Source organism: Mus pahari, chromosome 10, assembly GCF_900095145.1.
Source record: "Mus pahari chromosome 10, PAHARI_EIJ_v1.1, whole genome shotgun sequence".
NCBI classification, from domain to species: domain Eukaryota; kingdom Metazoa; phylum Chordata; class Mammalia; order Rodentia; family Muridae; genus Mus; species Mus pahari.
In genome coordinates, this window is record NC_034599.1 from 98,116,366 (window position 1) to 98,143,157 (window position 26,792).

Consider the following 26,792-nt stretch of genomic DNA (forward strand, 5'->3'; position numbering starts at 1 on the left):
ATTACAAGGGCTGACCCCAGGCTCTTTCTACAAATACCCAAGGTCTGCCCTATGACATCTATTTAAGTCAAGAAAAACTGTGCATCTCTAAACTGTATTACTTGTATAAAAAGGCCTTAATGAGTGTTGGTGTACTTTTTTTTTTTTTTTTTTTTTTTTTTTTTTTTTTTTTTTTTTCGGGGTTGTTGGTCTTATTGCCGTACTGCATGTAAGGTATTACCAGCTCAGAAACTCACATTCACTTTAATACTGAGAGAAAACTATCAAGTACTTTGGTATTCATTACAGATTTTCTTCCATGATGCATGTATGCACAGCTCTTTTTCTAAATAAACACTTGGTTGCTTATGCATGCTTTTTACTGCTGTCTTCTTTGATTTTGTTGTTGTTCTGTTCTGTTTTGTTTTGATGGGGACTCATGTGTCTCTGGCTGGCCTTGAACTCTCTCTTCTGAGGATCACCCTGAAGTATTAAGGCTAAGAATTAAGCCCAGGGCTTCATGCAGGCTAGATTTGCTCTCTTTCATCTGAGACACATCTCTAGCCTTGTTGCTTGACTTTTTACAATAAATACATAGTGAGTGTGTCAGCATGAATGCACGTGCCTTTGCTTAATTTATTTTAAGGGTTATTTGGAAAAATTGATGTAGCATGTTCTATTTTATAGACATTAAGTCTGTCATTATTAACACCATTTGGGTGAGCATCATATTCTATGGACCTTTTAGCTCCATCGATACTGCTTTTCTTCTAGAACAAGTTAACAGGAATGTTTGGGCACAGATTTTAAGGCCATTGACACTAATTGCTGGTGGTCCACCCAGAAACTTTGCACCAACTTACACACATCCCTGCGTGGTGCATAAAGTTTCCCTCTACTACATCCTCAGTAATAGCTTCAACATCTCCTTTCTGAATGAGTCTCTCTTTGAAGCTTTTGTCATCACATGAATGAGAAGACAGACCTTGCCATGAATTAAATGCCAACTCCCCCACACAGACCCTTCCCCAGCCACAGATGAGCAGGTTAGAAGACAGAAGGCTGAATGCCATCCCCCTGCCACTCCACCATGGACCTGGAAGTTAGTTCCCCATTAGTGGATTTGTCCAAAGGTTAGGGGTAATGTACAGTATAATGATGTTGCACTTTCAATGCAACTGTTGCCTGGTTGTGGAATCTTAAAAATGGTCATTATGCACTTGAGAAATGCCTTTGATAAATAATGTTATCACAAATTTACAGATTAGGAAACTGATGTACAGTTGATGAAGCTTGTCTTAGTCAGGGTTTCTATTCCTGCACAAACATCATGACCAAGAAGCGAGTTGAGGAGGAAAGGGTTTATTCAGCTTACATTTCCATTCTGCTGTTGATCACCAAAGGATTCAGGCCTGGAACTCAAGCAGGTCAGGAAGCAGGAGCTGATGCAGAGGCCATGGAGGGATATTCTTTACTGACTTGCTTCCCCTGGCTTGCTCAGCTTGCTCTCTTATAAAACCCAAGACTACCAGCCCAGGGATGGTCCCACCCACAAGGGAACTTTCCCCCTTGATCACTAATTGAGAAAATACCTTACAGCTGGATCTCATGTAGGCATTTCCTCAACTAAAGCTCCTTTCTCTGTGATAACTCCAGCTGTGTCAAGTTGACACAAAACTAGCCAGTACAAAGCTCCTTAAGACCCCACACCTGGGCTGGCATCTACAGCCTCCTTGCAATGCTTGGTGTCGACGGTATAGTGACATGTTGTAGTAATGCCTCTGTTGTCCCTAGACGGCCTAACAGTCTAACGCACATAGATGCTGTAACTCCATTGTCTGGATTCCCTTACTGACTGTGAAAGTCTCAATAAGTTAGCTTTCTGTCATAGGCTAAATGATAGCCTTCAAAACTTGTGCCCATGTCCTGTGAGCATGACCCCAACTAGCAAAAGCCTTTATCGTTTGAGGTGAATGATCTCAAGATGAAGAGACCCTGATTGAGCCAGATGAGTCCCATATCCATTAACAAGGGTCTTTGTGAGAGAAGAGGAGAGGGCCATGGAAAGAAAAAGGAGAGTGAATCAGTTCTCAGGGAAAAAAGCAGACAGAGAAGCCACCAGAAGCTGAAGGGACAAGATTCAGAATGGCCCAAAATCCTCTGAGGAAACATGGTCCTGCCAACCCTTTGGTTTCAGACTTCTGCCATCTAGAGCCCCATAAGAGTAATTGCTCTTGCTTTAAGCTTCAGGTCTGCAGGTCTTGGCTAAATGGTCAGCCTTAGCAAGCTATAGGCTCTCCACGCCTCAGTTCTCACCTGCATGTGAGCATATAGCAGTGCTTCAATGGCTACCATGAGAACTAAGCCCATTAGTACCCATAGGCCCTTTATAGCAGCAGCTGCCACATGGTTAGAACTCTCTAGGTTGTATTTAGTATGACTCTTAAACAGTATGTGACCTTTAACTGGTAACAATAAGGACACTCAGTTTACCTCAAAGTTGGGTTAACATCTTTCATTTTAAAACTGCAAAGTCTATAGACTCCAGCTCTATAGACTGCTGATGCTTGATTGCCAGCCTCGATGTAAACAAGCTACAACCTGCCGAAGGCAGTGGTTGAAAAGCTGTTGCATGCCCTTCCCCTGTTAGAAAGTTATGGACTGGACACCAAGCTACGTGAACAACCCTTTCTTCTTTCCCTGATTGCCCATGGTGTGGCAGGCAGGGCTGGGATGAGGGACCAAGTGGCTTCTGATTAGTCACTAAACTGAGTCATTTGGGATGGTAATGGAGCCATACATAGTAACAAAGCAAAGGTGAGTAATTAGTGCTCAGAAGGATTGAAACCTTAAATCCCTCTCCTTCACTCTAACTCTTGCTAATGAAGTCAGAGAAAAGGTAAAAGCCTGTAATTACACCGAAGTAATTAGAACCCTACTTAATAGAATGCTTAAGGCAGGAAGCCCAAACCAATAGATCACCCATTGGTACCATTACCTGCTCTATCCTTCCGAATCATCCTCCCTAGGATGGACCATATAAAAGCATTGGTTCATACCCTCCCTAATGCTGCAACTCTTTAATACAGTTCCTCATGTTGTGACCCCTGACCATAAAATTATTTTTGTTGCTTCATAGTTTCAGTTTTGCTACTGTTGTGAATCGTAACATAAAGATGTGATATGCAGATGATCTTATTGCCATCCCTGTGAAAGGGCCCATATGTTGAGAGCCACTAACTTAAAGGCTGAAGACTACACTTAGTTTGTCTAAGTGACACAGGCATACTGCCACCCTCTCTCCAGCATGCTCAAGACAGCTTCAGAATTGTGTTTTTCTAGCGTGACCTCATGGTACCCACCTCTAATTCCAGCTACTCAAGAGACTGAGGCAAGAGACTCTCAAGTCCAAAGACTGCCTGAGCTACAGAATGAGTTCAAGGACAACCTGAGCCTCTGAGAGCCTCTCTCAAGATAAAGAATAAAAAGGTAGAAGGATGTAACTCAAGGATAAAAAAGCCTTAGCTTTAATCTCCCAAACCAAAGATGGGGGAGGCAGGTTGTGCCTCTCTTACATGCTACAAGCTTTCCTCCTTGGTGAAGTCCCACCAGGGCAACTTAGTTTAAAAGCCTCTTTAAGTACATCTTTAAAATCTGATCACATTAGCACTGTAGTGAGAATTTGGAGATTTTGGTGGTATTGTTGTTGTTGTTGCTGCTGTTGTTGTTTTAAAACACAGAAATATTGTAAGAATGTATTTTGTTTTAATCCCATGTATGGGATGTGGGGCTGCTTCAGACTGTCCACAGCAGCTGACTATGATTTGCCTCATGCTCTAGCAGGAGTGTGAGTTTGTCAGCTGCAGATAGTTCCTGCCCTTGTTTGACAGTTGGAATTCTGGGGACTCTTCAGAGGATATATACATGCTAGGGACCCCCAGAGGTGGGGTAGGTTGTTGTTTGGTTGTTGTTGTTCCTTGTTGGTCTTGGTTCATTAGTAGTAGTGCACAAAGAAGAAATGAAGAGAAAAAGAAATTAGATATCCTGATGGCAAAAATCAAACTTGTACCAAGGAACTCAACACCCTAATCAGCAGGAAGTATTCCAATAACAATGTTGCCCCCTTTCTGACCCCCAGCTTTATTTAGGAATTCTCTCCCCCCCAACCCTCTCTCCTCTCTATCCTTCTTTCTCTCCTATCTAGTGTTAGAGGGTTGAATGGGTGGAAGAAGGGTGGAGAACGGTGGAAGAAAGAAGAACCCGCAAAGTAGCAAAACCAGCCACAATTCTCTCAAGTTATTTGCCCGACTACATTCTTATTTTCTAGTTCAAAGAAAAGGAGATGGGGTGTTTATGTACCAAGTTGGTTGAAAGCTGCTCCCCAAAATGTAGTTCTTCCCACTTCCTGTTTTGTGGTCTGCGGGTAAGAAATATGAGTGCCAAGCATTTTCTCTCCCTGGGCGACTCGGATATAGTCCAGATTAGACCTGATTAAAAGTAGATAAAAGCAGGGTTATTAGGAGTCACCTCTAGGGTGGGTTCACCGATCTCGCGGGTGGGTGTCAGTGAAGTCACACATCCAGGCTAAAGCCAGAGGGTTTTACAGAGTGATGATGTGCCTGCTAGGAGCTAGGATTGTGTCAATACATGGTCCAAAACTGAGTTCCTGGGGAGGCACTCTTGGATGCGTTGTCAGAAGCACAGAGATGAGGACTGACGGCAGGCTAGCCCAAAGTTCTCTCCAGATGGTTGGGGAGATTTTTTTTTTCCCCCTGTGGGGTTGAGGGAAGGAGCTCAGGTGGTGCTTACCAGCTTGTGCAGGAGGCGAGCAGGGTTACAGCCTAACATTCCGACCTCTTTGGGTACAGGGGCACCAATTCAGATCTGGCTACTTCTTGCTAAAGAGGGACAGAGTGGTGTGGGAGAGTCAGGAATCTGTGGGGTCCTGCTCAGCACGCAGATGTAGAAGTTTTGGTTGACCTTTACTTAGGAAACCATGAATCTGTTTTTGAAGGAAAATGTGCAGGCAAGGTGCTAGGAGAAAAAAAAAAAAATAGAGTAGAATCATCAGCCCTGTGCTGGGATAGCCATGTGAAAAGTGAAAATTGTCAGAAAGAATGGAATGGAGATGTGTCCTGAGAGAGCAGTCGGTCTCTGTATGTGTATGTGTGCACACATGCCAGAGATTCAAGTTGAGTGCCTTCTTTCATTATTTTCTACCTTATTTGGGGAAACAAAGTCCTTCACTAAACTCAAAATTCACTAGTTGCTCTAGATTAGATGGCTGGTCTGCTCCGGGATCCACCTTCCTCTGCCTCCCCGTCACTGGGATTTGTGGCCCATGCTGCTGTGCACAGCTTTAGTACATGGGTACTATGGACTGGACTGAGGTCTCGTGTTTGTGCAGGAAACACTTTACCAACTGAGCTCTCTTTCCAGCCCTGGGCACTGTCCTTTCTTTTTGCAGCTTCCCACCTTCTCATGTGTTTGCTACTACAATTTCCCGGGCTACATCTAACAAACCAAACCAAACCGAAGCATCCTGGCAGTTTCATGCAGAGGACAGAGAAGCTGCTAAAACCTTTCAGGCTTGCCAATCTTCCTACAGCCACACGGGATATCTCTATCCTCGAAGGCTTTGAGTGGTACTAACTGTAGACCAGGACTTTGTTTTCAGGAGCCTTTAGATTTGGAGAAGTCCTTTCTACGTTTTCTCCACCCACCACTGTTTGACTCCATAGGTACTGTTTGACACGTGCCATAAGCCTAGGGGTCTCCGCTTAGACTGAGAGATGGGCAAAGCTGAATTTAAACCCTATCTTCAGTTCCCCCTGGGGTGCCTGTTATGAAATTTATCCAAATTGGGACTATCTCACACTTTGAGCCCGAAACACCTGTGTTCTGTGACCTGGCTTCAGTAAATGGCCACCAGAGAGAATTCTTGATGTTAACAACCCCCCTTGATGTTAAATTTTCTCCTCACATATGGGCGACGGTCTGAACTCTCTTCTGTCCAAGTTTGTTAGGAACCACACTCTCATCCCTCCCTCTATAGCCGATATTTTATGGCGAGGTCCTACTAGTAAGTGTGGTCCTGCCAGCTTGCTTCCAAAGACTCCGATCCTGAGTCCAAGTCCCCTGCTTTGGCCAAGCCCCACCTCCGAGTCCCTCTTCTTCGCAGCAACATACTTATTTCAGCTTCAATGGCTTCTCAGAACCAGGCTGTTCATCTAACCCTCCTAAGGTATGTACAAATCATTTGTCTGCGAATTGGATTCCAAATTCCAGAGTCCGATTCTTTAGCCCACTCTGTCCCCCACTTGGCTCTGGTATTCTGGCTTCCTTTCAGTTTGCCTTAACAGAGCTCCAGAAGCGCCCCCTCCTCCTCTCTCCTTGCCCATTGGACAATGGCGTACTCACTCGCCTATCAGCCCCACCCACTCTGCACAGTCCAGCCTGGTCTGGGGCTAGGCCTCAATGCTCCTGTGCTGAACACCAAAGTCTCTCCAACACTCCTTAACAACGCATCACTTCATGCCTGTCCCTCCAGTAACTATGGCTTCCTTAAGCCTATGCCTGGGCCACAGAACTGTTTTTCCCTTAGGCCTGTGTAGGAACCTACTTCAGCCACCTCCTTCAAACCTCCCCAGGCTTCAGCGCCATGGGTCTCCAAACTTGGTCCAGCTCCACCACCCCAACAGTCCCACCTCCTTCTCATTGACATGGCTCTAACAACAACAACAACCAAAAAGGTCCCTCCTTTCAGCCCAATGCGCAGCTCCCCCTCCCTTCCAAAAGCTAAGTTTTACACCATTGGCTATTGGGAGAAGCAGAATTCATCTCTCCCAGGGATGAGTCACCCTCATTGGTTGTCCAATGTAGACAGACACTCAAGGTCAGCCTTGATTGCATGTACACAAAGAAATCAAAAACTGACTCGAATTGTATCTATACATGGTCATGCATACACATACATATATAACTATATGCATAAATATCAATATAACAATAAGATTATGGCTATCAATTTGAGTATAAGACATATCACAGGTTCAGGGGGTGGTTTCTGGGAGGAGCTAGAGGAGAGAAAATGACCAGGGAAAGAGATTTAATTTTACTTAAATTAAAAATATTAAAAATGTAGCCAGGTAATGGTAGCACATACCTTTAATCCCAGCACTTGGGAGGCAGAGGCAAGTGGATTTCTGAGTTTGAGGTCANTCTGGTCTACAGAGTGAGTTTCAAGGAAGCCAGAGCTATACAGGGAAACCCTGTCTCAAAAATACAAAACAAAACAAAATAAAATAAATGCTATAAATACATTTTAACAGATTTCTTTCCACCCTTGTAGTGTATGAGCCAATGTTTGACACATATAAGATATTCAATAAATATTTGCAACTGCACCAATTTCAAAGCTGATTATAAAAAGAATTCTGAGAATGTTTTCACTACAAGCAGCCTCATGACAAATGCATGTCTGGTCTCCAAATGACTATTTTTGAAATACAGCTGATTATATACTTGCTACAACACTGGCTTGAATGTTTATTTTCCTGGCTTTGGTCCTATTTGCTTAAATGAAACTCCAGGCTTTCCTAAATAATGCGGACTGTTTGGTTAACATTGGGCTTTATGGAACATGGAGACCTGTGCTGTTGGACACTGCTATTTTCCCCACTAGAGGAGTCTGCCTTCCCTTGGCCCAGGGCTGGGTGCAGAGCAGATTCTTGGTGGTGCAAATGTCCCTGGGCTCCAACCTTGCTCACCCAGGGGCTTCAGCTTCCATTTGTGCTCTCTGGGCATCACCCTCCTAGAGCATGCGAAGGTCTGCAGCTGTGACCCTGCCACGGGGTAAACGGAATCAGATTCAAGGACTTGTGACAGGTGCACCCCCCCTTTAGCCTTGATGCCAAGCAAACCTTATTATTTTCTGGCCTCAAATGTCAGCTGCAGCCAGGGTGGGCCCTTGTCACTGTGACTTTCTCATTTCAAGGCCTGACCTGAGGTCTCTGCCAGCCTGGCGCAAAGCAACAGAATATGTGTGATAAGGGGGATTTGCAGTGAACAGACTTCTCCATACCCCAGCTTGGCACCCATGCTGGTTTTGCCCCAAGAGCCCCAAGAATGGCAATAACAGTAACAGCCCATTGCATGTCTATCATTGTCACCACGGAAGCTTTGAAACCTTAATGATTATTCATCCTTAGAAGCTGAGTTGGAGGCCTAGAGAGTATAAAACAGGTTGTTATTTGATTTGGTTGGCTACTTGGGCGCCAAATGCCCACTTCCTAGCACTCAGAAGGCAGGAGATGATGCACAGTAACTGGTTCTTCACATCCTGGACTGCAATGTTGGTGTGTCTAGATTAGACTGGGCAAAGGAAGCTGGGGATACGGGGTGTCACAAAGGATGAGGATCTGAGTTTTACTTCCAGTGCCCAAGTGAAGAAAATAAACTAAAGCCAGGAGTGGAAGTATACATTTATAATCTCGAGAAGGTTGAGGTGGACACATCTCCAGGATTAACTGGCCAGCCAGCCTAGCTGAACTGGTATGTACCAGGCCCATGCGAGACCTTGTCTCAAAAACTCTCTGCCGGGATTGCCCTCTGACCTCCATATGTGCATGCAGCCAGGTACACGTGCAACTGCACACTTAAGAACATGCACACCCACACTCCCAAGAGTGAAGACAATATACCATGGCCCAACTTGGGTCCCGTGTGTTGACTTCCCTTACATTTGCTTGAAGCATGGAAATCTGGATCTTGTAAGACCCAGCCTGTGGGGACAATCCACCTGCACCTGTGAGTGGCTAATAGAGTCCCTCAAGGTGTGTTGGGATTAATTGGAACCTGAGTAAGTAACCAAGGTAGGTGAGTCACAAGGAAGGTAGAAAGAAATGCCTCTGATGGCAGATTAACCTGGAAAGTGGGCAACGTCTCCCATCAGATGCTGGCCCACTTGTGTTCCCCGCCCTCCTGCTGCAAGACTCATAGGAAGAAACTCTGTGTTCCGTGAGGTCAGGTCTAGTTTTGCTTGTGCCTATTCTTGATGTCTGGTCCAACGTCTCTCGTGCAGTAGGGAGAAGATGCCTACAGAGTTAAGGCATCTGACATAGTGGTGCTCTTTGGAAGTGGGAGGCTTCCTTGGAGCTGTCATTGCAGCTACCATTGGTGTGACCAGCAACACTGGGGTGACCACCGGGTGGTTTCATGTGGGAAGTACTCTCTGTTCTTCAGACCACAGCCCGGTGAACACCAGGAGCACAGGATCCTGACGGAAGCATCACTGCTCAGCCTGGGAATGTCATTTCTAGGCTTCTTCACTCTGACTAGAACCCTGCTTTTTCAGTACTCAAGCAGAGAGACAGGAAGCACGCAGTATGAGAATGGGTTGTCCCCCAACCTTACACAGTGCCTTCCTCTCTGACCTTTCTGTGATGAACAAAAAGAAAACAATTACCTGAAAATGTAGTAACTTTACAAAAGCAAGCCTTTATCATCTTGCGACTCCTTGTTTCTAGAACCAGGGTGTGGCTTTTCTAGGTCTTCTAGATAAGGGCCTATCAAAGATGAAGTTAGGGTGCTACTGTCCCAGGGCTCAGCTTAGGGGTAGATGTCTCCCCATACCCATGAGGTCAACTGAAAGTAGTCATCAACTCCTTTCTGCAAGAGGCTTTGTACAATTCAGTTATTTGTGTCCCCCAGAATAACACGAGAAATGGGAGTTCCCAACCATATATTCTCTCTCCACTCTCCAGGTGTGCTGATGATTACAAGCTGTTACTCAAGGGAGGGGCTCACACAATAGCATCACACACCAGGAAGCTAGCATCACTGGGGATCCCCGTGTTAGACAGAGGTCACCCATCAAAGTTGATGATGTTGCTTCCGCTAAGCACAGGCACAGCACCAACTCCATTCTCTTACCCTTTGGGCGTGGCTTATATAGACACCCCCCCCCCCCATGCCACAGTGTCTTGCCAAGCTTGCCTTTCACAGTAGACAAAAAGGTGGAGGCAATCAGAGGAACAAGCAAGTTCTTCTAAGAATAACTCCCAATGTGATGACGTAGCTGTCCCCGCAGGCATGCAGACACTGGGTCATGAAGAGCACCCACACTGCTTGTCTGAGCATTGGCTCATGATGAGACAGATAGCTCCCTGGTGTATATATTGAAAATAGAGTCCAGAGGTTACAGACCCAGAAGTTACGTATTGACACCTCCTCCTCTGGGCACCTACTTTGCAAAGATTGGATACTAATTTCAGACAATTCTGAAACTTTGTTCCTGTTATCTTGATGTTCACGTTCCACACTGCCATCCTCGTTCTGATGTGAACGTCTCAGCAACAATTGCACCACCTCCCAAATGAGTTATCTAAATCCCCTTTCTTCCAGCAGACACAGAAGGAGAAAGTCGGGGCTAATTTGTATTCAGAGAGGCCCAGGAACAAGGCTGGACTCATAAGTGGACATGGATGGTTTCAGGTGGAACTGTCGTCAATGAAGCATTTTGCAGAGGAGAATGGTTAAACATAGACCTGTAGTCACATACATAGCATCTTCTTTCTGTTTCCTTTTGCAGATTGTATCGCAGAGAAAGCTTTCCAAGTCCTTGCTAAAGCATGGGAACACAGCAGGAAAATCTTCCATCACGGTAAGCTGGCCCTGTAGTGGCAACAGGTGTCAGACACTGCACTCACCAATCCAAAAGGGGACACTAGGGTAATGTCTCCTCCGCCTGCTGGGAACTAACTGAACTACCCAAGGCTTCTCTGTGTGTCTATTTTTTTCCCTCTTCCATCTTTTTCTTTCTTGGTAAACCATTTTGATCCTTCTACCCTCAGAGAAAATGGGAAGGAAAGTAGGTTTGAATGGGAGATCACTCACTCTCACTGAGAGTCTCTGCAATCACAAGATAGAGTAGGAAAAAGAAAAATAGTTAACCTTGTTGAACACAGTGAGAATATGGAATTGACTCCTATCATGATATTTTTGTTTTGAAAGGATTTAGTTCAAGGTTTGGTTTGCTGCCCAAGAAGAGGCTACCCTGAGCAGGGTTGTTTTGTTTTTTGTTTTTTGTTTTTTTGTTTGTTTTTTTCGAGACAGGGTTTCTCTGTATAGCCCTGGCTGTTCTGGAACTCACTCTGTAGACCAGGCTGGCCTTGAACTCAGAAATCCGCCTGCCTCTGCCTCCCGAGTGCTGGGATTAAAGGTGTGCGCCACCACTGACCGGCCTGAGCAGTCTTTATTAAGCAACAGATTGGAGCTCTGTGGCTTGGTTCTATAGACAGTAGCTATTTCAGCAAATTTAGTCCCAGTTTAAAATAAAATAAAATAAAATAAAATAAAATAAAATAAAATAAATGCCCAAATTCAGTTTCTTTGTGACACTGCTAATAAATAAATTGATCAAAAATTAATGAGACTGGTGGCTTGTTAAAGAAAAGGCAGGTGCTTTTTAATGGTTTTGGTTGGTTGGTTGGTTTGGAGGGGGATTGTTTGTTTGTTTGTTTGTTTGTTGTTTTGAGTCAGGCTCTCATTATATTGCCCTGGCTGACCTGGAATTTGCTATGTAGAACAGGATAGCCTGGAACTCTGGTTACTTCTGCCTTTTAAAGGCTAGGATGAAAAGCATGCATCACCAAGCCCAGCAAGGTAGCTTTTCTTAGTTGCTCCTCCTGATAACTTTACCCACAGCCTGGGTCCCTTCGCCTATTTCACACCCAGGGCTTGAAAGTTAGTCACCCTGCTGCCGTGTGTTCTAGTGAGCTCCCTTCCAGAGCTGGAAATGGTGCGTGCATGCATAAGAAACGTGGAGAAGCATCTTACCCAATGTCTGCGTTTGTTCATTTAGAGATCAAAATGCCCCGAGCGTGCTGATAGGCTCCTGCGCTTTTCTCCTAGGTGATTGCTGAAGAATTATCGGGCAATGACGACTATGTTGAGCTTGCATTCAATGCACGGAAATTGGATGATAAGGTAAAATGGTCTGCATTGACCTCACTGAAGGAAGTAATAAAGCCAAGACACACAGTTTAATCAGATTCTTCCTCGAAGCTATTTTTTCCCTTTCAACCCACATTATTAAACATATCAAAGACTTCAGAGAGGTCTGGAAGGTGAGGCTTTCCCCAAAACGGAGAAGCAGTTAAGAAGGAGGGGAAGGGCCTGTAATTAGTACATGACCATTTGGTAACACTAAGTCTTCGTCTGTTTCCAAACATCATAGGTCGGCTGTGCCCAAGAAAATATGACTTTTCCCCAATCATCAGGGCCATTCTAAATGGAAAAAGGCTGTGAGGGGGAGAAGGATCACACATAAATTACCATCGGTGTTTGCCCAGTTCAGGGTTACGACGAGCTTTGCATACACTGTCTCATTAGTCATTTGTACAATTCCCAGGTGAGGGGTAGTATGACTGAAGGTGAAGAAGGAGATTAAAAGTTGAGTAACTAGACTAAGCTTTCTCCATGTCACAGTCCAGAGCCTCTGAGTAACAGACACCAAGGCTGGATTAAAGACACAAGGATTGTTATCTGCAGAAATTCCAGTGGGTTGCAGAAAGGAAAAGCTGGGGGAACTGACAGGTCATGAGGAAATTCTGACCCTCAGGGAAAGAGAGAAGCAAGCATGGGTGGAAAGTCTCTTAGACCAAGAGAGGGGCAGCAAAGCCATGGGGAAGTTCCAAGGACCTGCCTTAGTGTCCCCTATGCACTTCCTTACTGGACAGAGCAGCCCTAGGTAGCCTGGCCACAGTGCGAATGCAAAGACGGACATTAGAGTTCAGAAGGTTACAACCCTCGTCAGAAGGCTAGAACCCTCAGCCAGCTCCATTCCCTATAGAAGGAGTTTACAAGGTGTTGCCATGGCCACTGCATCCTGATAGTTAGTGGTAAAGCTGAAGATCCAATCCCATGTCAGTTTATGCCCAATTGGTTAGTCGTGTGTGTGTGTGTGTGTGTGTGTGTGTGTGTGTGAGAGAGAGAGAGAGAGAGAGAGAGAGAGAGAGAGGATGCATGTGTACGTTTGTATATGTGTGTATGTGTGTGTACATATGTATGAGTGTGTGTGTATGAGTGTATGTATAAATGTATATGCATGTGTGTTTGTCTGTGTGAGTATGTATGTGTGTATACATGTATATGAGTGTATGTGTATATATGTGTGTGTACATGTATATGAGTGTGTGTCTATGTGTGTGTACATCGGTGTGTGTATGAGTATGTATGTGTGTATATGTCTGTGTGCATATGTGTATGTACACATGTATGAGTGTGATTTTGTGTGTAAGTATGTGTGTAAGTGTGTGGGTATATGTGTGTACATGTGTGTGAAAGTTTTGTAAGTTTTGAAAGTTTTGAAAGTTTTGCCCTACACCTTACAAAGGTTAGACGCCCAGCCTCACCTGATCATTTCTATGATTTCCCTTCAAATGTATCCTTATGCCAAAGACCATGCCACATCAGGAATTATTGACCCACTTGCTCTCTTATTTATGAGTTTATTCCTTTATTCATCATTCATTTGCCAAACCACACTGGGTGTCTGTTAGATAAAGGTGCTAGGGAGGGGATATGCTTCCCTTGCTGCAACCTGGACAGCACCTTCTAAGTTAAATACAAATTGAAAAACTACATGAGATATAATGTTATGGTGATGTACATGATATGTTAATCAGTGTGTGAATAAAAGTGTCTAGGATATCAGACTTTAATCCTTATAAGCCGTGTGTGTGTGTGTGTGTGTGTGTGTGTGTGTGTGTATGTATGTGCGCGCCCGAGCATGCACACATGTGCTTATGTGTGTGTGTGACAATATTTAAATATTATCCCCCAGGAGCCATGGATCTTCTTTTACATGACAGGCCCTCCCACTGGGTCTTAAAGCAGATTGATTATGCTGGATTGGCTCACCAGTAAACCCCAGGGATCCACCTGTCTGTGCACCCGCCGTGTGGAAATTGCAAACCTGTCCTACCAAATCTAGATTTTTTTTTCCTCCTGTTTATTTTTTGAAATTTTTGCACACGTGTATCTTGATCACACCCACCTGACTCCCTCCTTTCCAGGCCCCTGCCCAGCAAACATTTTCCTCTCAAGTTCATTTCATCTCTTTAAATTTAAAAAATTGTAGCACAGCGAGTCCAATTACTGCTGCCTCTATGCAGGCAGATGTGGAGCTATCCACCGGGGCATGGGTGCTTACTAGTAACCAACCCTCCATACCCACAGCAATGCTACTTGCTCCCTAAGAAGCTATCAACTGTCAATACATCAGCTAACAGTGAGGCCTAGGGAGCCCCTCCCACTTCGACATTGAAATTTGTTTGTTTTGTTTTGTTTTGTTTGAGATGGTGTTTCTCTATGTAGTGCTGACTGTCCTGGAACTCACTCTGTAGACCAAGCTAGCCCCAAACTCACAGATGTCCACCTGCCTTTGCCTGCTGAAATGCTGAGATTAAAGGCAGTGCCATCATGCCTGGCTCAACATTGATTTTTTTTTTCTTCTCTCATATATTACATCCTGGCCAATTTTCCCTTCTTCTTCTTCTCTCAGTACACACCCCCACCCCAACCCATTCCTCCTCCTTTTCTATTCAGAAAAGAGCAGCCCTCCCTTGTATATCAACAAACATGGCACATCAATTTGCAGTAGGACTAGGTGCCTACCTTCCTATTAAGGCTAAGACAGAGCCGCCCAGTAGGAGGAAAAGGGTCCTAAAAGTAGGTCAAAGAGTCAGAGACAGCCCCTGCTCTCACTGCTAGGAGTATTTAGCTTGGTTTTGTGCAGCTCTTAGGAAGGCGACCACGACCGCTGTGAATTCATTCGTGGAAAAGCCACGTCCTGTCCAGAGGAGCACACTTCCCAGTGTTCCTTCCCATCCCCCAACTCTTATAAGCTTTCTGTCTCCTCCTCCATGAGTTACCTGAACACTGGGGAAACAGCTGATAAAGATGTCTCGTCTATGGCCAGGCACTCTCGATCCCTAACTCTCAACACTTGGACTGGTTTTGAGGTCCTACATTAACCACCACCCATTGCAGTAAGAAGCTTCTCTACCCAAGGTTGAGAGCAGCTTTAGTCTATGATGTAAGCATGAGTGCTTGAGTCTATGATGAGAGCAGCCCAGGTCTATGATGTAAGCATGAGAACATCTCAAATCTATGATGTAAGCATGAGAACATCTTGAGTCCATGATGTAAACATGAGTGCTCGCATCTATGATGTAAGCAAGAGTAGTGGAGTCTATGATGTAAGCATGAGAGCAGCTCAAGTCTATGGATGTGTACTTAGTCTGCAGTTTGATACCCATTTAGCAAAATAACATCAAGTTTCTCCCCTAGGGCTATGACTTCAGTGGCCATGGGTTTTAACCACATTTATAGGACCAGACATGAATTTCCTTTTGTAGAGCAGCCCTCATATCCAATAAGACAGCCATTGGTTACCCCATAAGTAATTTCACCACTATTATATAAGGAGTACATCTTGTCTAGTAGGTTGGTATTGTAGCATGAAGGGCTCAGTGCTGCATAAGATCATCAACATCCTTTCTCCCCTCCAGCAGTCTGCATAGCACATTTCAGCTCTATGGAAACTAGCTGTTGGGTAGAGAATTTCCTGATCGGTTCACAACTGAGCGCTTTGTGCTCTGCAGTCACAGTGGGTGGTGTCTTCAGCAATAGTCTTGCCATGTAGTTATCACACCCAGGTTTTCCCACAGGTTCTCCAGATTAAACACAGTCCTCATACACACTAAGGTCTTTATCACCTGAACTATTTCTTCAGCGCCACAAATTAAGTACCATCCAGTGTTTTTTATGTCATAACTAATATGACATAAAACTAATATGACTAATAAAACTAGTAACTAATATGACTCCTTTACAAAGTGGTCTCTGTTGATGTTCAGAGCTCCTGCTGAGTCTGCCTGCCATGCACCTGGTGGACTGAGGGATGGACTTTAAATCCTAGCCCTCTCCTTTCTCAGTTTCTCTCCAGTCTCAGAAGACTTCACAAAATGCTTTTTAGTCTTTTTTTTTTTTTCAGAAGTATAATAGTTGGAGGTTGCGCCTCAAGTAGCTCTCCGTGGTTTCTTTCTAAGCGTCCTCTAAGTACCTCTAATTTGCTCTCTCAGTGGCAGATGTTACAACTCAGGGGTGTCTTGAGGTTCGTTAGTGACCCTGTTGGCTCCAAGGAGCTTCAACATTTTTCCCTTTTGTCATTTGAACACTTGTTTACATTAAAGAGCTGCTGTCACATTCCACATGGTTCTCAGAGGTTGCTCATGCCTGGCATGTGGGATGGCCAGAGGCTGGGCACAGCCAGGACAGCCAATAGATAGATGTGCTACAGTGTATTTGGCTTCTCTCAGAAAAAGTATCTCAAGAACTAGGTAGGAACGTCAAACTGTTCGCTGGCTCAACCTTAGAAGTCCTGTACCACCAGATAGATATAAGAAGTTAGCTGGGAATTAGACTCCAGGTCTATGGGAAAGTGGCACCATGTTTTAGGAAATATGTGTACCCCAAACATTGTGGCAGCCATCTTTGGAAATGTGACCATCCATAGTATCGGTTTTTGCTAGATCAGAATAGCACATTACAATTCTTTTCTTTCATAAGTAGAAATAAAATTAGCTTCTGGAAATTCTCAAGGAAGATTCCTTTCTAGCTTTTTAGCTTTAAACAATTTTACAACCATTTATGTGGTCATCAGATATATTCACTGGCTAGAAATCAATGACTAAAAGCATCTGTCAGAAAAATAATTTCTTGGGTTTTATTATATTAGTAACATTAAAGTAACTGATTTCCCCATATATTTAAAAACTGCAGCTTGAATATGTGGTGGAAATGGGCTGTATCCAGTTCATACAAATTGCAGAAAATCTGAATCCCTGGGCCACTAGTAACTCTGGTAACCTTCCAGCATTTAAACCACAGGTTAAAAACACACTGCTCGCTGGGCATGGTGGCTCACCTTTAATCCCAGCACTTGGGAGGCAGAGGCAGGCAGATTTCTGAGTTCGAGGTCAGCCTGGTCTACAGAGTGAGTACCAGGACAGCCAGGGCTGCACAGAGAAACCCTGTCTCCAAAACAAAACCACACTACTCTATCCACCTGCCTTCTTTTATAGATGGTAAGTCGAGATTCTGAGATGTGAAGTGATTTACCTAAAGCAACAAATACACACTCAAAAAAGCAAACAAATGAACCAAGCTCAGGGACAGAGAGTGACCAAGTGAAGTTCCTGGTTCACATATAAATTAGGTTGCTTGCAGGAGGTGGGATGCTTGGCTCAGAAAATCAGGAAGCCAGGCAAAGGAGGCTGGGTATATATGCTGGAGGTCAGCAGTTGTCAAAGGGAGGTGCTTTATCCCTGCCTGCTTCCACAGGAATCCCTAAACCTGTTTCCATAGTAACAGGAAGACAGCTTTTCTTGCTATTCTCACTCTCTCACTCCTGAACAATGAGATGCTCTGGAGGGTGACTGAGGCTCCGTGAGCACAGGAGCACCTGTGAGAACCCAAGCTCCTCTCCCTCTCATTGCAGTCACTGGGTTGCTGTGTACAAACCTTAGTAATACTCTCCTCGCTGGCTTCTTGAATTTAAAAAGTACATATATTTTTCTGATTAAATGTTACTTTGCTCCCCTTTGTGGGCCTTGTCATAAAAAAAAAAAAAAAATACTAAGTCATTGTGGGATTCACCAGGGAGTGCTAAGTACTTTTGCAAACCACAGTGATAAAGCGATCTGCCCATTCTTCTCAGCAGAAAGTTACTTTTCAGTTTCCTCTCTGCAGCTCAGCAGAGCAGCAGGTATCTACCAAAGGCTGAAATCTTTGAAGAATGACAGGTATTTGTCATTAAGAGCGAGGAAGTAAAATAAATTACATTTGTGAAGGGTATCTTGTTTCTTTAATGTCGGACACAACTCACTTAATGGAGAGATAGGCTTATGCAATTCACTTAGCAAAGAGATAGGCTTTATAACTTCTTTTGTTATATTAGCATGCGTCCATCATATTAGCAGGCTGTCAGCAATTAGCCTACCAGGGAGGTATACATATACATGCTTTGGAACATAAAAGCTAACAGGATCTTCCTTCTCCTCCCTTCCCTGAGAAAGTTTCCATGCTGCTGTAAAGAAACTGCTTTTTCCACTGGCCTCCACATCTGCAAAGGTTGTCACGACAGACTCTATTTTAATGGTTCCAGGAGCCTAGCTTGATGGAGAGGTAGATGACAAAGCAAATGTGTCTCTAAAATAGAGGTTGTCAAACTTTTCCTGTGAAGGGCCAGATGGTGAGTACTGTAGGCTTTGCAAGCCATATGCTCTCTGTCCCTATCACTGGGCTGTGTCTTAAGGCATGAAGACAGACATAAATGAGACATAAATGAAGGGCTGTGGCAGTGATCCAATAAAACTTTATTCATAAGAACAATGGCTATGTTCATCTCTCATGTTGTAGTTGGCTAGCTCCTCCTTTACTGTGATATAAAAGCTCGACTTGCTGTCCTGTAGGGTCATGGTTCTTGAGTACGGCTGCCTGGTAGTGGGGGCCCAGTCAGCATAAATGATGGTAAAATTATAGTTACTAAGCCACTCCAATGTACCAGCACTCAAGTACCTGACCCATACGATCCCTAAGATGCTGACTGTATTTACAAAGGCAGGCATTTATATTTCTAATTTATACACAGAGCACAGGGAGCTTTGTCCACAGACCCAAAGCTGACCAACCATGGCATCTAGATATGGCAACCTCCTTCCAGTTCTTTTCCAAATCAGTGATCTGGTTCAAAGACTACTGCTGTAGATATGCACTGTTCATTTTTCTTCTTGTTTCTTTAAAATCTATATTCTTTTATAAAACACGCTTGCTAAGCAACAGCTTCCATATGATTTTTTTCATGCATGTTTGGTTTTAGCTGACTCCCCTCTCCTATGATTCCACAAATCCCTGCTTCCCCTTGCCCCCCTCTGTACCTTTTTCACCCCCATATCCCCCTTCCACTTTGTTCTGTTATCTTCTCCACACCTCCCATTTTCTCACGGATCTTTCCTAGTTTCCTAGCTTTTCTCCACATGTATACACACACTGAACTGTCAGAAGCTAGGAGTCACAAAGAAGAGAGAGTAGGTGGTATTTATCTATCTGATCCTGGATTGTTTTGGTTGGTATGCTGGTTTCTAGTTCCATCCAGTTCCCTGAAAAATCTCCCAGCTTCATGTTTGTTCATGACTGGCCAGAATTCAATTTTATATCTCTACCTCCCTTTCATCGTCCATTCATCAACTAGTAGATATGTAGGCTAGTTTGATTTTCTTCCTATTGTGAAAAGATCAGATAGAAATTAGTGTGTTCCAGATTACTTCTGTTATAAGATGGGGAGTAGCTTCTTTGTATTTTTTTTAAATAGACAAATATTTGTATGATAATCTGATATTCACACTAAACATGTAATAAGCATATTATGGAGATTAGCATTCTATGTTTTCTTTTCTCTTTCTACCCACCTCTCCCTCCTCCCCAGTCTTTCATAACCATTATTCCACTCACTCACTTAAGCAGATTTCTTTCACATTGGACCAAAGTAATATGGCCTATAGAATATTAAATGATTCACTATAGCAAAACCTGTCTAATTGGCCTGATTCATTCACCTTCATCATGGTGAACTGTCTCCAAGATCACTTTAATATAAAGAAAATTAAAGAGTCCAGATTAGGGTGACCAAACAATTGTGCCCAGGGTTGTGATTTACAATCTAAGAGGATCTGCATGAGTAACTTTTTTGAACTGCTTTTGAGTGGTATCATTTCCAGAAATCAAATATAGTCCTAATCATCACTATCCTCATATTTGAATAGCTCTTCACAGTATTAGTGTGACTTCTGTTTTTCATTCATAACTCCTAGAAGGCAGCATTTATAAGTTTACCATGTGACAGATTCATGCAGACAGCTCTTCTACTTTTCCCGCACTGCTATAGAGAAAACCAATGATCTTCTCACTGTGGGTGGGAAATTGAGGCTATGACCCTGTGCTCAGGAGTATCCAGAGCAGATGTGGTGGAGTTTGGATTTGAGAGTAACACTAAAGCCACCTAGAATGTATTAGATTTTCAGATGAATGAAGCCAGAGACTGCATCTGACCCTTCTTTTACCTTTTACACTCTGGTATATTCACAGCATCCTAATGCTAACTCTTGTCAGTTAAAGAAACAGATCCTGTATCACAGGAATGATGGAGATGGTTTATCCTGGAGCTAAATATGAGGGACCAGAGGCTGGAACACAGGGTTAGGTCTTTTCCCAAGTACCATGTTTCAATGAGGGATCCATTTCATAAACTCTTTATAGCAACCAAGTTTAAGTGTGTTGGAAATAAAACACTTTTCAACTATATTGTCAGGTATATCAGGTAGGCAGTTACAGAAAATTAGGGGGAACTCTTCTATTGGCCTCGAATGCTGTCTGACAGCAATCTAGCCTTTTGATTGGTGGAACTAGAAGTCTGTTCATACATTCCCAAGGCTCTACCCTATAGTCACAAAAGATGTTAGGTCCTGTACTGAGGAGAGCAGAACATGGCTACTAAATGGGGTAAAAGATCCCTTCAGGGTACTTTGGCTCTGGATTTATAACATTCCAACCTCTTACACATCATTGAAGTTCTAATTAGTCAATCAGCCTTGGCAGACACAGCTTCTGTCCAGGAATTCCCATTCATACCCTGAATGGTGTTTCCTAAATGAGAAATAAATGAGAAACGTGAAATAAATGAGAAAATGTCAGCATGCATCCAAGTGAAAATGACAAAATACTGAATTATCTGGTAGAGTTTATCTAGATTTACCAAACTACTATTGATATTTGGGGAATTGTAATATATTCATTTCAATTGTAATATAGAAAAAATGTCCAGAACATTTAGATTGGTTATTATGTCTTTACTCATTTATTCTGTTTCTCTCTCCCTCCCTTTACCCCATTTATTTGTAGGATATTTGATCATAATGTGATCTCTCTCTCTCTCTCTCCCTCGACCTCTCCCTCCCCCTCCCCTCCCCCCTCTCTCTTTCTCTGTGTGTGTGTCTAAAGATAACTTTCAGGAGTCCATTATCTCCTGCTGCATTGTGGGTCCTGAGCATCCAAAGGTCCTCTGGGTTGGAGACAGGCACCTCAGCTCGCCGAGCCGTCTCACCTGCCTTTGACTTGCTTGTCTTAAAGATGGGGACTTGTGATGCAAGGAGGAGAATTTTTAGCTTCAGTTTTGTTTCTCTTCTCAAACCTTCCCCTGATATTTTAAGGATCCTGTGCTTTTCACAAGGCGTCCCCTGTGACCCCCCTCATCCCCGGGATCCCCACCTTTCCTCTGTGCATGTGAAGTGACTTACTGGGGAGTACTGCATGTTTCTGGGGAAGAATCCAGACTCAGTGCCATGAGACCAAGCTGTGGGTGACTTCCAAGAAAAGAACAAGGAGATGGTCCTCTAGAGAGTAGGGCCTCTCAACTCAGTCTCAATCCCACCTACTGTCCTAAGGGAATTCTTCTTTGTTCCATAAGACCTTTGCACCCTGTGTTGTGTGGCACTGTTTCTAGAGAGACATGATAAGACATCTATCTGCTCATCTCAGATAGGGAACCATTATAGACCAAAGTAAGGAGGCCACCGAAGTCTGACCTAGTGAACCAGTGAGATGTATTGGGATTATTTACAGGAATGTGGGTGAGAAGTTATTTACAAGAAATTATTCAAAGATGTCTGCATCACTAAAGCCTACCCCAGCATGAGTGACAGCTCATAGTATGGTAGCTGGAAACTTGGAAGGCACTGTACTGTGCAACCTGCAGGAAGCTCAGCAGGTTGGAGGGTGTCCTTTCCAGGTGGCTCAGCTGGTCTGACATTTGTCCAGATAGCTCTGCTGGGCTCTGATTCTTCCAGGCAACTTATCAGCCCTGAGCCTCTTCTCAGCTGCTCAGTTTATCTGAGACTATCTCTCAGCAAACCTCAATACTTACATAACCTCTTTGGAAGAGACTGGGTCTGGTCAATTTGCTCAATTTCTGGAACTTCCTGAGCTTAACAAGCTTCTCTGCAGGATGGAATGTTCCACCCCCCCTTAGAACATCCTGTTGTATCACCTCCCTGTAATCATTTTGTCTTAAGATAGCCTGCTGTTTTACTGTTCCTGTAACATCCCATGTCTTGATGAGCCTCCTCCAAGATGGAAGACATTAACCTGTGAAGAAACTGCTATACACTATACAACACCTTGGACCACTGAAATAGATTTGAAACCCTGAAGTCTTGCATAAACCTGTTGCCTCCCACCAATTTCTTTTTTGTGATGTAGTATTTTTATTACTTCATTGAGAATTTCACTTATATATACAATGCGTCTTTAACATAGCCACCCCCTAATTCTTCCTGGATCCATTAATCCCAATCCATCCTCTCCCCTCCTCTCCCTCCCTCTGTCCCTCCCTCCCTCTCCCTTCCCCCCCTCTGTGTGTTTAATAATCAGCTGAATCCAATTTGTGGGGGCATTTATCAGACTATGGGACCACACCCTTAAAGAAAACTGAATCTTTGCCTCTTGCTTCCCCAAGCTATCAACTGTCAATAGATCCTCAGCTGAGAGAGAGAGAGAGAGAGAGAGAGAGAGAGAGAGAGAGAGGGAGACGGAGACGGAGACGGAGACAGAGACAGACAGAGAAGAGCCTATAGGCCCCTCCCCTCTCCATGCTAAAATGATGGGCTGGCTTGATCTTATGCAGGCTTTGTGCAGGCAACCACAGCTGCTGCAAGTCCTTGAATGCAAAGGTCCTGTTATGCCTAGATGCTGCTTCATTCACTGTGGTCATCCCTGACCTCTGACTCTTAGCACCTCTCCTTCCACAGTGGAGAAGAGTGTGATACTCCACAGACTTTTATTCTCTGCACTATGACTAGTTATGAGTTCCGTATTAACCACCATCCACTGCTCAAAGAAACTTCTCTGTTGATGTCTGAGAGCTACATTGTTCTGTGAGGTCTCCCACCAGCTTCTGTCTTCTGGGTTCTCAGGACAGAAATTAACAATGCAAACATCAGATTCCAAACACCAAGTTATAGATGGGTTTGTGGGGTTTTTCCTATCTTTCTGTTTTTAACTTATATTTTTCTACTTTTTCCATTTTAAGTGAAAAATCACCAAAGAAAAGTTTTAAATTTTCCTTAAATAGGAAAAAAGAAAGTAATTGATAGAGTTCTTCCATGGTGGTCAGCAATTCTTAAGTATAATTCACAAACATCCCCCGAGGGGCAGTAATCTATTTATGGAGGCAAAGCAGGAGCCCATGGGCATACAGGAACAAGCTAATGTGGCCCACATCCAGAAGGGAATGAGGGAAGAGAGGCAGCAACAATATTTTTAGAAGTGTATGGAAACAGAAATAGGCTGAGAAGCAAATGCCTTGACAGGCACATGGGAATGAGCTACAAGTGTGTCTGTGAAACAAATGGGCCATTTCGGGGATGAGGCAAGGTGTGTGGGGCAGATCAATGAAGGCGGTAGACACCTAGGCCCCTGATAAGAGGAAGGCAGACATTGCCTTCGGTTGGATGGGGAGGGATGCCGAGAAGGTAGTTCTCTCCTGCCCATCTTCTCTTTCTAGGATATTCTACAAAGGTTCTAGGCCAATATTCTTTTTAAGAATATTTGTATTTGAGTAATTTTCATAAAATATATTTCTTTCGTCAACCAAAGTTTATTTGCTTATTTTAAATTTGTAAACAATATAATGCTCTCTGCTTTTCTGTCTACCACAGTCTTTAAAACCATTGCCAGTACAATACTACTTGAAAAAATGACTATATACATTTTTTATGAAATTTAAACACACTAGCTAGATAGTAATGAGCCATTTTTACAGACTTGTGAAATAATTGTAGAAAATGCTGCAAAATTATTTTTAGTGTTGAAAATGTGTAGAATACACAATACAGAGAATTTGCCTTGGTCTTATATAAACTGAATATCTTTTTTTTTTAAATTTAATTTTTTTTTTTTTACTTACTCTACATTCCACTCACTGCCCCCCTCCTGGTCACCCCCTCCCACAATCCTTCTACTCTGAGCAGGTGGGAGCCCCACTAGGTGTCCCCCCACCATGGCACTTCAAGTCTCTTCAAAGCTGGGTGCTTCTCCCACTGAAGCCAGACAAGGCAGCCCAGCTAGAAGAACATATCCCACAGACAGGCAACAGCTTTTGGGACAGCCCCTGCTCCAGTTGTCCAGGACCTACATGAAGGCCATGCTACACATCTGCTACATACGAGCAGGCAGACCTAGGTCTAGCCTGTGTATGTTCTCTGATTGGTGATTTAGACTCTGAGAGCCCCAAGGGTCCCAGTTAGTTGACTCTGTTGGTCTTCCTGAGGAATTCCTATCCCCTTCAGGACTTCAGTCCTTCCTCCTATTCTTCCATAAGAGTCCCCAAGCTCCATCCACTGTTTGGCTGTGAGTATCTGCATTTGTCTGAGTCAGCTGCTGGGTGGAGCCTTTCAGGACAACATGTCCCTGTCTGTATAGTTCAGGAGTCTGATGGAGATGAAAGAGAAGTGATGGGAGAGTGGAGATCCCCCTAGGATAGCAGGATGCTCAGGGCCCATAAAATATACTTTGATCATAAGCATTAAAAATGAAAAACAAAACAAAAAAGATCAAAAATATGCCTAAACTAGATGAAACAACACACACACACACACACACACCAACAAACCTTAGCATTTGTTTTGTTTGTTTTGGGCAACTACCCCTGGGCATGGGGCCTACCCTGGAGTATAGTAGGTTGATATACCCAGTAGCACTTCCTTGGAAAAAGACTGATTGATATTTTTTCCCCTTTGCCAATGGGTATCAACTGCAAATAGTATCTTGGTTGGGTGGGTCACCCTGTGTCTACTTGCCCCCTCGAGTTGGGTCCCCACTGAGCTTGAACTTGTACAGTTGGGTGTACTTCCAGTCTGTGTGTCCATATGTGCTTCGTTGCTGTTTAGGCTCATATTCAGGACAGAGCCAAGTTTACTGCTTTCCTGCTCACTGTCCCTTGGTGGCACTAGGCCATGTTCTCTCTGGGATAACAAAGACCTAGTGAGAATCAGTGACCTTTGTTACTATAGAGCCAACTTTGCCAGAGTTGTCTCCACCCACCCACGGCACACACAGTAAAATTAAGCTGCTTCCACGAACCCCTCCATGTTTCTTCTTTCACAAGATTCCTGCTCTAGATCCTCACAGTCATTTTCACCAGTCAAATCGACCATTTATTCCTCCTTTCTAAAGAACCCCTGTGCACTTGTTCATTCATTATTTAGCATAAGTCATGTTGACTCTCATATTAATCTTCCCACCAAACTGGAAGGCAGAGAGTACAACTGGGTACTAGTGTCCCTCGGATCCTAACATAGCACAAAGGCTTCATGGCCTCCACACCCCCTACAGCTTAGGGGAGGATGATTGGTAGAGAAGGGAAATTTACAAGTTGAGGCCAAAGGGAAATAAAATGTCAGATGGTGTCTTGTTAACTTGATGGCTGTTAGGGTCAATATAGATTTAATTCTGTTCTGTTACATTTTAGATTGGGAGTGCTATGGAAGAGGTGGCTCCATATTCTATACCACAGGCTCATTCATTCATTCATTCATTACTGTATTTATTCATGCATGTGTTCCTTTACCCAGGCACTATTATAGTGTACACACTGTAAAATGTATTCCCCATATAAAATACTTAGAGAGTACACTATGTAAAATAACAAGAAAGTATACACTTTGTAAAATGCTAAGAAGATAAACAGTAAATGTGTAAGAGAAAGCAAGGCATAGTTCCTCCCTTCTGAGAATTTACCAACTACAGGGCCAAAAAAAAAAAAAAAACCCAAAAACCCAAAAAAACAAGCTATAAAGAAGATGTAGATTCTGTAGGTTCTGACGCCAGTAAAGCACCTGTTTGTATTGGCTTTTCCTCCCACTGGAAGCACCCATAAGCACTAAAAAGATACAAGGGACATCTGTCTGTGGGTTCTCAGGCAGCCAAGATGAAAGGACCCAGAAATTGAGCAGAAAAGCCAGCGCGATAACTCAGACACTTTGCACAGGTTTCTCACGCAAGCCTGGTTCCTTAAATAGCATGGGGGTAGAGCCTGTCAAGTTTACCAGGAAGTGTCTAGAAAACAAAAACTGAGCCCAAAATTCAATTGACTTACGAAATAGGGAAAGAAAAGGTGGAAATTCAGGGCCACTGAGAGAACGGTATGCTTCAGGGAGGAGTGCAGCAGTGTGAGGGGATCACCTCTCAACACGTTCACTAATTAACAAACAGAAACAGAGAAAGGGAACCAGGAACCTAAAGCTGGGAGAGCAGGGATCAGCAGAGACAGAGTCCTCCTCGGGGAGGACCTACTCCATAAATACTCTAGCTTGCAGCTAGCTCATTCCAAGGACAACACCCAAGGAGGGAGGACTCTGAAATAGAAGGACTCATTTTTACTAAAGGCTTCTGAAGAAATCCGACCTCTGAGCAATTTAATCCAGACCAGATTCAAGGCACTGCCCTCGTTTTAGCGACTTTATAGATGCTGAAGACTCATCTAAAACCTTTGTCATCTTCTTTATGTGGTGTTTGTTTAATCAAGATGAACAAACAAACCAAAGAAGCAGAACCAAGTAACAGATAATAGAGGCAGAGGCATAAATGATCCAGACATCACAGAGGTCAGGTATGGACTCTGAAATAGCCTAGCA

General features: G+C 43.7%; 1 protein-coding gene across 1 annotated transcript in view; it reads left to right on the forward strand.

Annotated features, from left to right (window-relative positions):
• Positions 1-26,792, forward strand: part of Cpne4 (copine 4) — a 458,320-nt gene that overhangs the window by 325,654 nt on the left and 105,874 nt on the right. Inside the window, exons 4-5 of the mRNA XM_021206230.2 lie at positions 10,571-10,642; positions 11,893-11,967. Coding sequence (XP_021061889.1) covers positions 10,571-10,642; positions 11,893-11,967 — 147 coding nt within the window. The remainder of the gene's footprint in view (positions 1-10,570; positions 10,643-11,892; positions 11,968-26,792) is intronic.